Genomic DNA, 12,169 nt, shown 5'->3' with positions numbered 1-12,169 from the left:
TGTCCATTATTTGTGTCAAATCTTTAGTCATAGCTCAAGGCTATGAAATAAAGCACAGAACATAAAATAGAGGCACAAAACCTGACCACAGTCCCCACTGCTCCACTATCACCAGTTTTGCCAGATTTGTTGTCTAAAGTCAGAAGAGATAGTTACTCAGTTTCTGTGCATCAGACTCCTTGTCAAAACACTACTATTTCAAAGTACTGCAGTTCTATGGATGGCAAATATCAAAAGACTTGGCTCTACAAACTATTCAGTTCCCTGAACTATTCTCTTGCAAGAACTGCCTAGGGAGCTTGCAGTCATCTCTGTCACAGGAATTTAATACATTCATCTGGTTTTATTGTTTTGGGAGCTATTTAGACTGCAGTCACAATGGATACATTGCAGACTTCCTTCTGCTCAATGAACAGCCCTTAATAATTCCCTCAAGTTCTACCATGAACAGTGAATGACCCACAGAGGAAAAATTAAAACACAGCCCTTACTTTGTTTCCTCTGAAGATCTTCCCATATCTGGCAATGACAATCTTTCCTGTACAATTAATTCCCATTTCACGCTCCAGCTTAAAAAAATCTTCCGTACGGCCATAATTCACGTACACCAGATCTGCCTGGGCAGAAAAGAAAAGCAGTGTTGTGGCAACTAGTCAGTCAACAAACAAAATACCCATTATCAGAAATACAGTTTCATTCACTATGTATGATAGAAGACTTTTTTTTTTTCTTCCTACAAATGAGATCCAGTGACCATGGAAACAATAACCAAAGATATCCACAATATCCCATAGGAAGCTTTGGTTCAAATTTCTGATGTTTGGATATTATCCTGCACTTGACAACAGTCCTAACAACAGGCTGGAAAATCAGCCAGAGTACTTTGGTAAACTGACAAATTTCTCTGGCTGTGACAAAGCAGTGGTATGCCTTGCATACACAAATGCTCACCACTATATTATTTCACTTATTTCTGCAATGCAATGTTGTCCCTGACCCATTCCATAATGAATTAGCAGATTAAGTGAGGAACGTTTGCAGCCTTTGAAGGCATTATTAAATCTAAAATGTCTTCCAATTTGATATAAATATTGCTACTTCTACCTGAGCATGTCCTCTACATATAACTGAATAATATGGAGAAATCTGAGATGTATCCAAAATTTTCCATCAAGATAAAAACTTTTCCCTTATTATGAGATTTGGAGTTGTAGCAATTTGAGAGAGCTCTTTTTTTGGTCATAAAAAACTTCTAATCTTTGCATAATATGTGTCCTATCTGTACCTAAGTGTTCTTTAATTAGGACAAATGGTAATTAAAACTACTGCAACAAATATTTTGAGAAGTTGGAGCAATCTGTCCCAGAAAGTGTTTGAAAAAACTAGGTAATAGTACCATTACATAATTTCTTTTTTTTACCTCCGGCACTCCTTCTGCTGAAAAAGCATTATATGGTGGTAGTATATCAGTAGCATTTTCATACCCCTGAGGAGGTGGTTCAAACAATGATGTATTGAAAACCTATTAAAAAAAATAACAGTAGTTTTTGGTCAAACATTCTAGGCACAAATTCACACACTAAGCAAATGCTAATTATAGCTTAAACTAAAGTCAAAAGAGACAGTTATTCAGTTTCTGTGCATAAGACTCCTTGTCAAATAATTACTATTTCAAAATACTGCAGTCCTATGGATGAAAAGTATCAAAAGTCATGGCTTTTGCCAAGTTAGTTAGCTTTGTCAGCAGTTTAAACTATGGTTTCCATAAATTGTTAGCAAAAAATACAATTCTAACTAGTACACAAGTTCAAACAAAAAATACAAATACATATCCAGAGCTGAAATTTTGTAATAGAATGCAGGTATGAATATAAAGACACAGATCTTCCATGTCAGAAGATGTTCATCAGTCACTGCCTGAAGCTAAGGAAAGAAATAGCTGAAAATTGCCAAAAGGTGCTGACAGTTAAAGACATCTGGTTCATCCATGACATGCCTTGTGTCTTTTGTGGTTTCTCGCACCTGCATCATTATTCTCTTTATCTCTTATCTAATAATACTCCAGTTAAATGTGCTGCCTTTTATCACTATGTATTGTAACAGTCATGCTGCTTTAAGGTGGGCATGCTTTGTCACCTTGTGAGATTGTAGCTGAGACACTGTTAAAGGGTTTCTGGAAGAACTTCTTCATTCTTCCACCTCTAAGATCATGTCATCCCTGAGCACATATTCCTTACTTTCTACCCTGACTCTTCATCCTTACCTATATGCCACGATACTTCTCTAGCAGACCCACCTCTTCTCCTTGCTCAGGTTCCTTGTCAGAGTTTACATCTACTTCTTTATTTCCCCAGGTATTCAAAAGGGAGAAGATGTCTCTAGACTGAAAAGTCCATTTGTACTTCCAGCACTAACTTAGGAGACACCATAGGAAGCCAGTAGGATCAGGTTCAGAGCAAGAGAAACAAGGCAATACTATATAAAATTGATAGGATCTCTGCAATTCGTTACCTCAGCTTGTTGTGGAAGCAAATACTGTACAGATATTCAGGCAGAGTTTGGACAGGTACTTCAAAGAGAGATGTAATGAGGGTCACTGACCACTATTTGGAAAAGGTCTATTGAGGATTTTTCAGGAGACTAACTGCATCACATTCAGAAAAGCCCTGAGTTTCAAACAGCTAGACCCTGGAAAAACTGCATGCCTGAAGTATATTTCTGTTTTTAAATGTCCCTGTGCATCCACTTAAGGCTGTTTATGGAAATAGGATTTTATCCTAGATGTATCCTTAAGCTGAATCTTTCTAACACCTTGTGGTCTACTGGTGTTAACTGCAGCCTCTCCACACATCCTCATTCTTCTGTATGAGGCACTAAGATCTCAGCCACTTTCCTGTGCTTTCTGCATAGCCTGGAAAACGATTTCTAAATAAATTCCTTTTGCACTGGATTTTTTTTTTTTAATAATAGAAAACACATGCTGAGCTGAGTAGGTGAGAATACAGAGGAGGACACTTTTTTAAACATGAAGTCACTGAGGGGTTTTTTTTTGGTTTTACATAAACATAGTTTTGTCATTGTAAAGATCACCTCTTTCCCTTGATCATCAATTACTGAAATGTAGTTCGGCTGCTTTTCATTTGGGTATGAAAGAAGCACATCATAATTAACAAGTTCTGCTGAATCCAATCCAAATTCCTTCCACTGGCCTTGAATTTTTTTGGCAAGAAGAAGATTCTCTTCAGTTCCTGCGAGGTGAGGCAACTTGGTAAATGAACTAGAATAAAACAGAAAACCACTGGTAAGCAGCAAATGCGGACATACAATAATGAAATAGGATCAGTGTGTATAAAGCTTATCTTCAAGACACATTGCATGGACAGTAAGGTCTTAAAGTTTGAGCTGTAAAACATGATTGTTTATCAGAGTCTGCATCAGGACATGCACAAAATATATTCAGAGCAGAGAATCTTTCCTGAGTCCTTAAGATAAGTCAACTGAACTTTTTTCTTTGCACAACAGGAATAGCCACACCTACATACAAGCAATGAAAATCAATGTCAAAGATTCAGCAAAAGAATATTATTAGTATGCAAGAAGTAGAAATAAATACAGGTGAGCTATGCATTCAGAAAGGAGCCTTCCAGATAATTCTGGTATCAGGTCATGGATTTGTGCAGTTATCATACTCTGTCCTAATAAGTTTAACTTGAAAATCATTACATTAAATTATCTGCACAGAATTTCTCTTTTTTTCTTAATCGAAAGCCTGAATAACAAAACCTTCTTAACAACACTTACTTCCAAATCATATATAGCACATAATGGTGATAAATTGTCTCAAATAGAATCCAGTCCCTCCAGGCTACCCTACAGAAATCTGTGTACAACTTGTTTGTCCACTGAACAAGTAAGGCATGGTGAAAGCTCATCAGTCAACCAGGTACTCTGCATCAGCTTCCAATTCCCAGCAGGCTACTTGTCAATGGCTGCCCCACAGATGTCAGATACCGCAATTACCATTAATTAGTGGTAGCAAATACCATGATAAATACCACTTCAGCCTGTCATTTCAGACTGTTTTCAACCCCTGTTCTGCAGTGTGTATGTCCTCAGCTTCCAACGGAGAACGATACTGAAAGCCTTGTTACAGTCAAGGTGGTTACAGCTGTTAGCGTGGACACACATAATCACAGGATGATTGTATGCAGGTGATTTTATTGAAGAGCTCTGGGAGTCGGGGTACAAACCCAAATCTCACTCCGGCATGGATTTGAGATGAACATGTTTTTATACCCTTTTTGTTAAATAACTATATATTAATTATTAAATCCATATTGTCCTATTGTATACATTGATATTATCCAATCATGAATTCCTTTAATTTTCATCAGGTCCCCCAGACACATTTTCTCATGATTCTTATTACAATTAAACAGTAACTATAGTCAACTACCAAACAATTGTATCATTTATCATATGATGATTACACAGGTGCAGTTTCACCTGATCTAATTTTTTCCCAGGGCCTAGTTCCCATTCCCGGGCCCTCCAGACCCAACCTTTCTTACCATCCCCTGAATCTATACAATTCCCATGATTTTGGAAACATTTTAACCCTGTGCTATCACAGTCACTATAATGTCTCCCCTCCTGCACGTAGCCAGTCATTTCCTTACAGGAGGCAATATGCCGACCGTACAAACAAACAGTAAATAAATGCTGACTCTTCCAAACTATACTTCTGTCCTTCGTGTGTTTGAAAACAGATTCCAGAAGGATGTTCTGTCACCCTTCCAGACCTGACCAGAGGCTGACCAGCTCAGAGTCCCTCCAGATCGTCCTTACTAAAAGAGGGGCACAATATCAGCCTTTTTCAGCCACCTGGGGCCACTTTCAATCACCAGAACTTCTCATCTACAGCAACACTGCAATCTTAACACAAAGCTCTTTCACATGACTCCCACCCGGCCCCAGGATCTGAATGCATCCAGATGCTCTAAGTATACCACAACCTTTTGGTCTCCGCTGGTATCGTTCCGTCTCTTTAAACTGTGAAGGTATGCACCAAAGTCTGGAAGCAACCTTTGCCAAATCTTGTTGCTTGTTTCCTTCTTTCACTTTAATTCTCACTAGTATTTTAAGTATCTTTTAATTCTTTAAGTATGCTAAATACCACATGTGCCACCAGGAAAAGCACACATGAGTTTTTTTCAAGTTTTCCCTTCCAAACAGTTGAATCCTTTCCAGAGCTATGATACAATGCTGAGACCAAAGCATCTGCATTTTCTGAGACTCATAGTTTTTTTTCTCGTGATAAAAGTAGATGTAGTAGTCTGAAAAAGGAAGAATATGGAGAAAAATTCTCAAGTTCACATTTTTTTATGCTTTTGACAAACTTTTTTTGATAGAGTGTTAATATACTTTCTCTGCATTTCCTGATTTTTATTTGAATTTAGCCAAAAGTGAAAAACAACCCAACCAGCATGAAGCATTTGGCCCATCACCAAAGCAAGCAGACAAACAAGAAACCATTAATATCCCACGGCCAAGAGACTTTGGCATAATTACAGAGCTCTTTCATGCTATGTTGCCTAGATTCTCATTCAAACATAATTTTCAGGAACACTCCAATCTACTGGAAGCAACAAATGCAAATTAAGATTAGGGCTGTAGACTTAAAAAGCTAATTGATGTTACATATGAAACCTTCTGGGTTTAGAATAAATGTATAGAAATCAAATTTGTCAGTAATCCTTTGATGTTCTGATGCAGCTGCTGACTTACATGCTGAATACAAACAATTTACTTACCAGAATTAGTATTTATTTACTTTTCATGTGAATATATTTGTTCCTCTGTAGAAAATATACATGATAATGTGCATTTTTTTCATTTTCAGTGGAACAGTAAAAAAAAAAAAGGGATTTTTATATCCATAGCACTTTAGATGTTTTGAAAGAACTGCATGGATGCATTAGAATGCAAAAAAGTACATTTACTAACAGTTACATCATGCAACCACAACCAACCATACATGGACAGAGCCCTTTATCTCTGAAACAGAAGACAGGGTATAATGGGATGTCAGAGCTCCCAATTAACAGCACATTATCCACTATGGCCACACTCAAGGAATTATAAGTTGTAAGTGTATATGCAACTCAGTGCTATGCAAATTTGTAGCATTAATTTTTAATAGATTAATTTTCTACTTAGACTAGCTGCTCAAACTACAAGTTTAAAGAGACACTGAAGAGATGATCAGTCAGATGGAATTCATTAAAATCATCACATCCCAAACACAGTAAAATCATCTCAGTCTGAAAGAAAACAAAGTTATCTGAGGTTAGAGCTTCAGGTACATGTGAAGAAAAAAAAAGGCACCACAATTCATTAAATCATGAAGATGGGAAATCATAAAGACTGGTAAGCGCTGGCAGATATGCAGCTGAGGGAAGTACACTTGACAGTACAACCACTTCAAACAGGCAACTTAAAAAATGGGGAGGGGGGGAACAGAAGAGTTGTAAGCCTCTCCATTCTTCCCTCAGACATTCCGTACATACAAAATACTTCCAAAGCATTTGAAAAGCTCTGCTTTCAGAGGCCTGTCCTTGGAGCTGATGTAATCACTTTGTCTTTTTTGACTGATAAAATTGTTCAAAAAACAAGCACAAGGCTTACCGAAGAAATTTCCTGATATTCTCTGCTTTCATTTCAGCCACAAGTTTCTGTCTCACATTCTGATGGACATCTGAAGAGTTGGGGTTTTTCTCCGTCAGTTTTGTAAACCATCCTGAAAAACACATTTGAAAAGTTTCCTACTTAGCAAGAATGCCCTCACATGTTTGAGCACAGGTGCAATCTGTGGTACTAAACAGTTAAAACCACAAGGATGAACAGGGCTTAGAGCACCCTCTGTCAGTGTCTGAGGGCTCAAGCAGTGCTCAAGCAGAAAAGTAAAATATATTTCATTGACTGAAATGCCTAAAAGTGACATAATGAAAAGAGTAAACCCTAAATCCCCTTTTTAAGGCAGACTCATCTCTCATTAATTTTAAACTATAGCTTAAATTCTCAATTAACTCTTTGTATTATGAGGTTCGAACTCCTGATACTCATGATGAAATTTATTTAGTTTATGCATATATTTTAAAATAGATGTGTAAGCATATTTAAAGTGAAGGTCTAGGACTCAACAGCCACCCTGCAAGCATTGTAATAGTTACAGACTTGGGGAAGGGAGGTGTTAGTCTATTTAATAATTAAAAGAATAAAGTTAACTGTCACCCAAGCCAGTTTTAAAATGTTTATTCAGTAGCCACAAATAGTAGTAGGAGAGGGTATATCAACTGTATGAGTTTGTCTTAAGAAAAACAACAACAAAAACATCCTTTTGTTATATATAGCTAGACAATCCCAAACTGGGAAAGTTTTCAGAAGAAAGACAAATATGTGTGCTGTCACATGCACATATAGGACCTGCTACACTTAAATACAATTGTAGTAACACTCTGAACAGTGATGCTTGATCAGACCAAAAGTCCTGTCTTGCCCAGTATCCTGTTTTGGAACAGTGCCAAAGGATGATGTTCAGGGAAATGTACAAGCCTAGCAAAAGCACTAGAAATTAGCAGCTCACAACTTCCTAAATTAAGCTGATATTTTATATATTTAATAGCACACATGGATTTCTTGTTCATACTTTAGTCTTAGGTTTGCACTGGAACACAAGTTTAAAAAGGACCTGCAATTTTAATTTAAAATCGAATGCTGCAAGTGACTTCAGAAAAAAAATCCCTAGTAAAGTCCAATGTGCATAATGAAAACTTCAGTAACTTGGCTGTCAGTCAAACTCCTCCTCTACATTCTACCCTTGATTTCTAAAATAGCAACTGAATAGGACTATTTAAAAATATCTTCAGTAACAAACAGGAACTTAAAAAAAAATTTAAAAAAATCGGTGAGATCTTGCAATCACCAAAATCTCAAACTCTTGTACTAATCCTTTCTCTTTGAATGCCTGGCTGCCTGTTTTGTGAAGCTGTCAGTTCACCAGGGCTTGTCCTGAGTTGGAGCACAGAGACGTTCTGTTCTTCGCTCCCTGAAGACTGAAATTGCTAGACAGAAAAGCTTAGAAAAGCACTGGGGCCAGTACTTTACCATGCCCCTAAAAGTAGTATAATCTCCCTGCTGGGGAGTTAATCACATCAGGGGTTGCACACAAGTGTGTGCAGGGGAAAAGAAGCTGAGGCTGAGCCCCTGGGTCTCTGTACTCACCTGTAAGGAAGCCCAGCAAGAAGCAGCTGAGCAGCCCAGGGCACACGAGCCACACACGGAGGGTGGCATTGCTCCTGCTCCCAGCCATGCGGTCAGGACTGGCCGGCAGCTGGGCAGGCTCTGAGGGCTGGCAAGCAGCTGCCTTCCTCCTCCTCCTCCTCCTCCTCCCACCCGCAGCCCCAGGGCTGTCCCTCCCTTCTTTGTTTCTCAGTTCTCATGCTGCCTAACCAGCCTTAATCCCTGGGTGATGGCGATGATGCCATTTTCCAAGTGCAGTAAAACTCCTCCGTGTCTTAGTCTCGCCCCATCAGACAGCTCCTGTGTACCCGGGCGTGTATCTCTGTAGCAAATATGTATTCAGGCTGTGCACCAAGCATTGTAGGTGTACTATTTAAGATGCTAATTTCTACTAATTATTAGGACTTTCTGTTTTTGAAAGTTCCTGCTTCAGGTTTGTTCACAACCTCTTCCAGTGGAAGGGGCCAAGAGACGAAATTAAGGGAAAACTTGTTTCCACTTTACCAACAAAACACTGTTTTTAATCCATGGCATTGTTAATCCTTAGCAAGGAATGTATACTTAGAGAAGCTGAGAACATAATTTAGATTGGCCAGTAAGAACATTTCCAAACATCATCCAATTTGCAGCTAGGAAAAGTTGAACATTTATACTCTCTATTTGCATTTAAGATTACAAGGTTCTTAAAATGAAGTTTTCCTAGTCTAATTTAGTCAAATCCAGTATCTAATGGGCAAGGAAACAACTGCAGCCCAGGGAACAGTAAAAAAATATGTTCACAGAATCATTATATTTTACATAAACTTACTCTGACCTTGCACATCACTCCCTGCTGCCGAGTTCTGTCATGGCTATGTGGAAGCCAAGACTGACCTTTCTGAAAATGAGGACCAGCCCATTTGAGACCAGTTATATGGCTCAAGGCAGGGAAGCTGTTTTGGGAGCCTGGGCATGCTACAAATTCCCACCACTCACTTCCAAAGTCCAAAGTAGATACAGTTTGTGAAAGAAATGTTAGTACTCCAAGTATCAAACTTTCTTAAATACATTATGATGAGTTAAAAATATTCAGAAAAAGCAGAAAAGACTGGTTAATGTCCTAATTACTTAAACTAAGGCTTTTCAGAGAAAAGTTATACCACTTGGGTATTCCACACCAGTCACAGACACTGTTTTAAGCACAGGGCTGGATGTCTTTGTTCAAATGATAAGCAGGTCCAGTCTTGTGATTTTTTTCCTGTCATTTCCCAACTGCTCATAAACTGTCACAAATTCTGAACAGCAATGACATTTCACACCAGCATCTGAATTGGCATACACAAACCAGATGGAATTCCACCTACAGAGCTCATAAAGGATGAGCATATTGATGCATTATTAGCATTTATATAGCACCACAGGGGTAGGACTGGCACATAATAGACAGTAGAGTGACAAGGGCTTTTGGAGATTACTATCAAAAATAGACCTCACATGATAATAACATCAGTGGAGGAAGAAGGTAAGAATAGTAACAGTGAGAATGTACAAAATGCATTTATTTCTACCTGAACATCTTTTTAAAGTGACAAGAGCATTAGCAATGTTGAGGTTGAACAACAAACAGCAGCCAAATGGCTTCTACCACTTAAAATAGTCTTATTACTATTACTTACTAGTTGTGACATGTTCTTACATGCCATGGATTAGCCACAGGTGGCGTATATTATGTTACAATTAAATGCAAGGATAATGTACAGTGTAAATCTGTCTTCAATCACATGCTGAGTAGCTACCATTCACCCAGGTAAAACAGAAGCGAGATGAGGTCTGGTTGCATGCATACATACACACGCACACACACATGTTATCAATCACAGAGCCAAAGGTGTAGTATGAAGTCTTAGAGCTGTTCCTCAGGACAACTGGAGTCAGAGAATAATGATCCTGACATGTAAGATCCAAAATAAAGCACGTCAGGAATGCAAAGTCGCATATGTGAGAAGGTAGAAGTAGCTGCTCCAAACCAAACGTCATCTCACTCTTACCTGTTACTGATTATCTCATTTCATACACAAGGAGAGACCTCAGAGCTCTTGAGATGATCAGTAACCCAAAACACTCATCTTCCTTTGAGTCCTTTCTTGGTGATATCAAGGCCACATCCATCAGCCACCCTGTTATTTTACATGGAGCTTTTCCAGCTAGAATTAAGATCTTACCAGTGTTAGATACCTCTACAAGTGCATTGCTGATAATAGCTGAGTGTTTTGCTCAATTTTGAAAATATTCACTTCAGTCTAAGTTTAATCAAAGGTTTAAGGCTAAAGGAGATAAGACCAACCCAAAGAGTCAGAGAATTATGCAAAACAAACTATGAAAAGATTACAGGGTAAAAGGACTCCTTTTCTTAGTGCAGGTGAGAAAAAGGGTTCAAACCATAAACAACTGAACACACAGTACTTCTTTAAATTAGTATCACTTTTAGAATTATCATGAAAATTATTAATTACTGCATATGCCTCATGCTGAGTTCAGGAATAGTGAGAATTGCTCATTCTGACAGTGAAAACAAGAGTGAGGTTCAGGTGAAGCTAGGAGCACTTGCAGGTAGCTACATATACTCTACTCACTTAAAACACATAAATCCCTGGTAAACTAAAAAAGCTCAAAAAACGGCAAGGATACACATGCCAAATGCAAAACTAGCATGCATTTTTGTGTTGAATGCATAATTCTGCTATTCAGCCAATTAGTAAAGCCAGTATTGGTACATAAAACACAGAATGAATGCTAGGGCTTGTAAACTGTAGGTTGTAGCTGCCCAGTAACTGGGCCCTAAAGATTAATATCTGCAGCAATAAGGATACACTACTGTTGTGCTTCTTGACCTACTGTTTGACTAAAGGCTGAACTTGTGGCTTGAGTCCGAGGGAACCTGATCTGTGGGAAAGACAGCTCTGTCAGGAAAAAATTGAAACAGGGGAATGCTCAACCACAATTTCAAATTAGTAGTTTCCTTCTGACTCTGCCAGTTGCACAGTCCCCTGAACTCTCTCACGGCCTCCGCAATCTTCTATCAGATTAAAATGGTAGTAGATGTTGATTCTTTGAGTCAGAGTCTTTCTTATCTTGAGCTTCAGGAGACGATTATCAGATTCCAACTAAAAGTTTTCATTGCTGGCAGCTGACAAGTCCAGCTTGCAAACTTTGACCCTTTCTTCCACAAGAGGAATGTATGAAGTGAGGCTGAGAGAGCATGCACTGAACACAGGGACTGTGCACTTCACCTTAAGGCCATTCCTCCTGGTCCTATCATACATGTCCTTATAAGAAGTCCCCCAGCAGCCTTCTTTAGGCCCCTTAGGTACGGAAAGGTACTCTGTGGTCTCCATGGAGCCTTCTTTTCTCCAGGCTGAACAGCCCCAGCTCTCTCAGCCTGTAGCAGAGATGCTCCAGGCCTGTGATTAATGTTTTTTCTCCAGATTCTTTACAACAGGCCTTTCTTACACTGGGGCACCAGAGCTGGACACAGCACTGCAGGTGGAGTCTCACCAGAGCAGACCAGAGGGATAGAATCCCATTCTCTCAACCTGATGGCCACACTGCTCTTGGTGAAACCCAGGATGCATCTGGCTTTCAGGACCACAAGTGCACTTTGCCAGGTCACAATGAGCACCTCATCTGCAAACACCTCCAAGTCTTTCTCCTTAGGGCTAGACTTGATCCATTCTCTGCCCAGCCTGGATTTGTGCTTAGACTTTCCCTGACCCATTTGCAGCACCTGGCACTTGACACCATTGCACTTCATGAACTTCACCCAAGCCTATGTCTCCAGCTTGTAGGCAATAAGAGACAGAAAATTTCTGTTCCTGTATCCTGTTCCCTG

At 39.1% G+C, this 12,169-nt stretch overlaps 1 protein-coding gene across 3 annotated transcripts in view; it reads right to left on the bottom strand.

Moving 5' to 3' along the window:
• Positions 1 to 8,371, bottom strand: part of LOC134057240 (N-acetylated-alpha-linked acidic dipeptidase 2-like) — a 29,852-nt gene extending 21,481 nt beyond the window's left edge. Inside the window, exons 1-5 of one of the 3 annotated variants that reach the window (XM_062514241.1) lie at positions 8,284 to 8,371; positions 6,688 to 6,799; positions 3,091 to 3,277; positions 1,421 to 1,522; positions 492 to 617 (exon numbers count right to left, since the gene is read on the bottom strand). In XM_062514241.1, coding sequence (XP_062370225.1) covers positions 492 to 617; positions 1,421 to 1,522; positions 3,091 to 3,277; positions 6,688 to 6,799; positions 8,284 to 8,371 — 615 coding nt within the window. Of the gene's footprint in view, positions 1 to 491; positions 618 to 1,420; positions 1,523 to 3,090; positions 3,278 to 6,687; positions 6,800 to 8,283 lie in introns of those variants that run through there. The other 2 variants (XM_062514254.1, XM_062514248.1) reach the window with 2 other exon arrangements.
• Between the last annotated feature and the right edge of the window lie 3,798 nt (positions 8,372 to 12,169).

The sequence above is a fragment of the Cinclus cinclus genome, chromosome 2 (genome assembly GCF_963662255.1).
Source record: "Cinclus cinclus chromosome 2, bCinCin1.1, whole genome shotgun sequence".
Classification (NCBI taxonomy): domain Eukaryota; kingdom Metazoa; phylum Chordata; class Aves; order Passeriformes; family Cinclidae; genus Cinclus; species Cinclus cinclus.
Note: the sequence above shows the minus strand (reverse complement) of the source record. Positions and strands in the feature narration are given on the sequence as shown.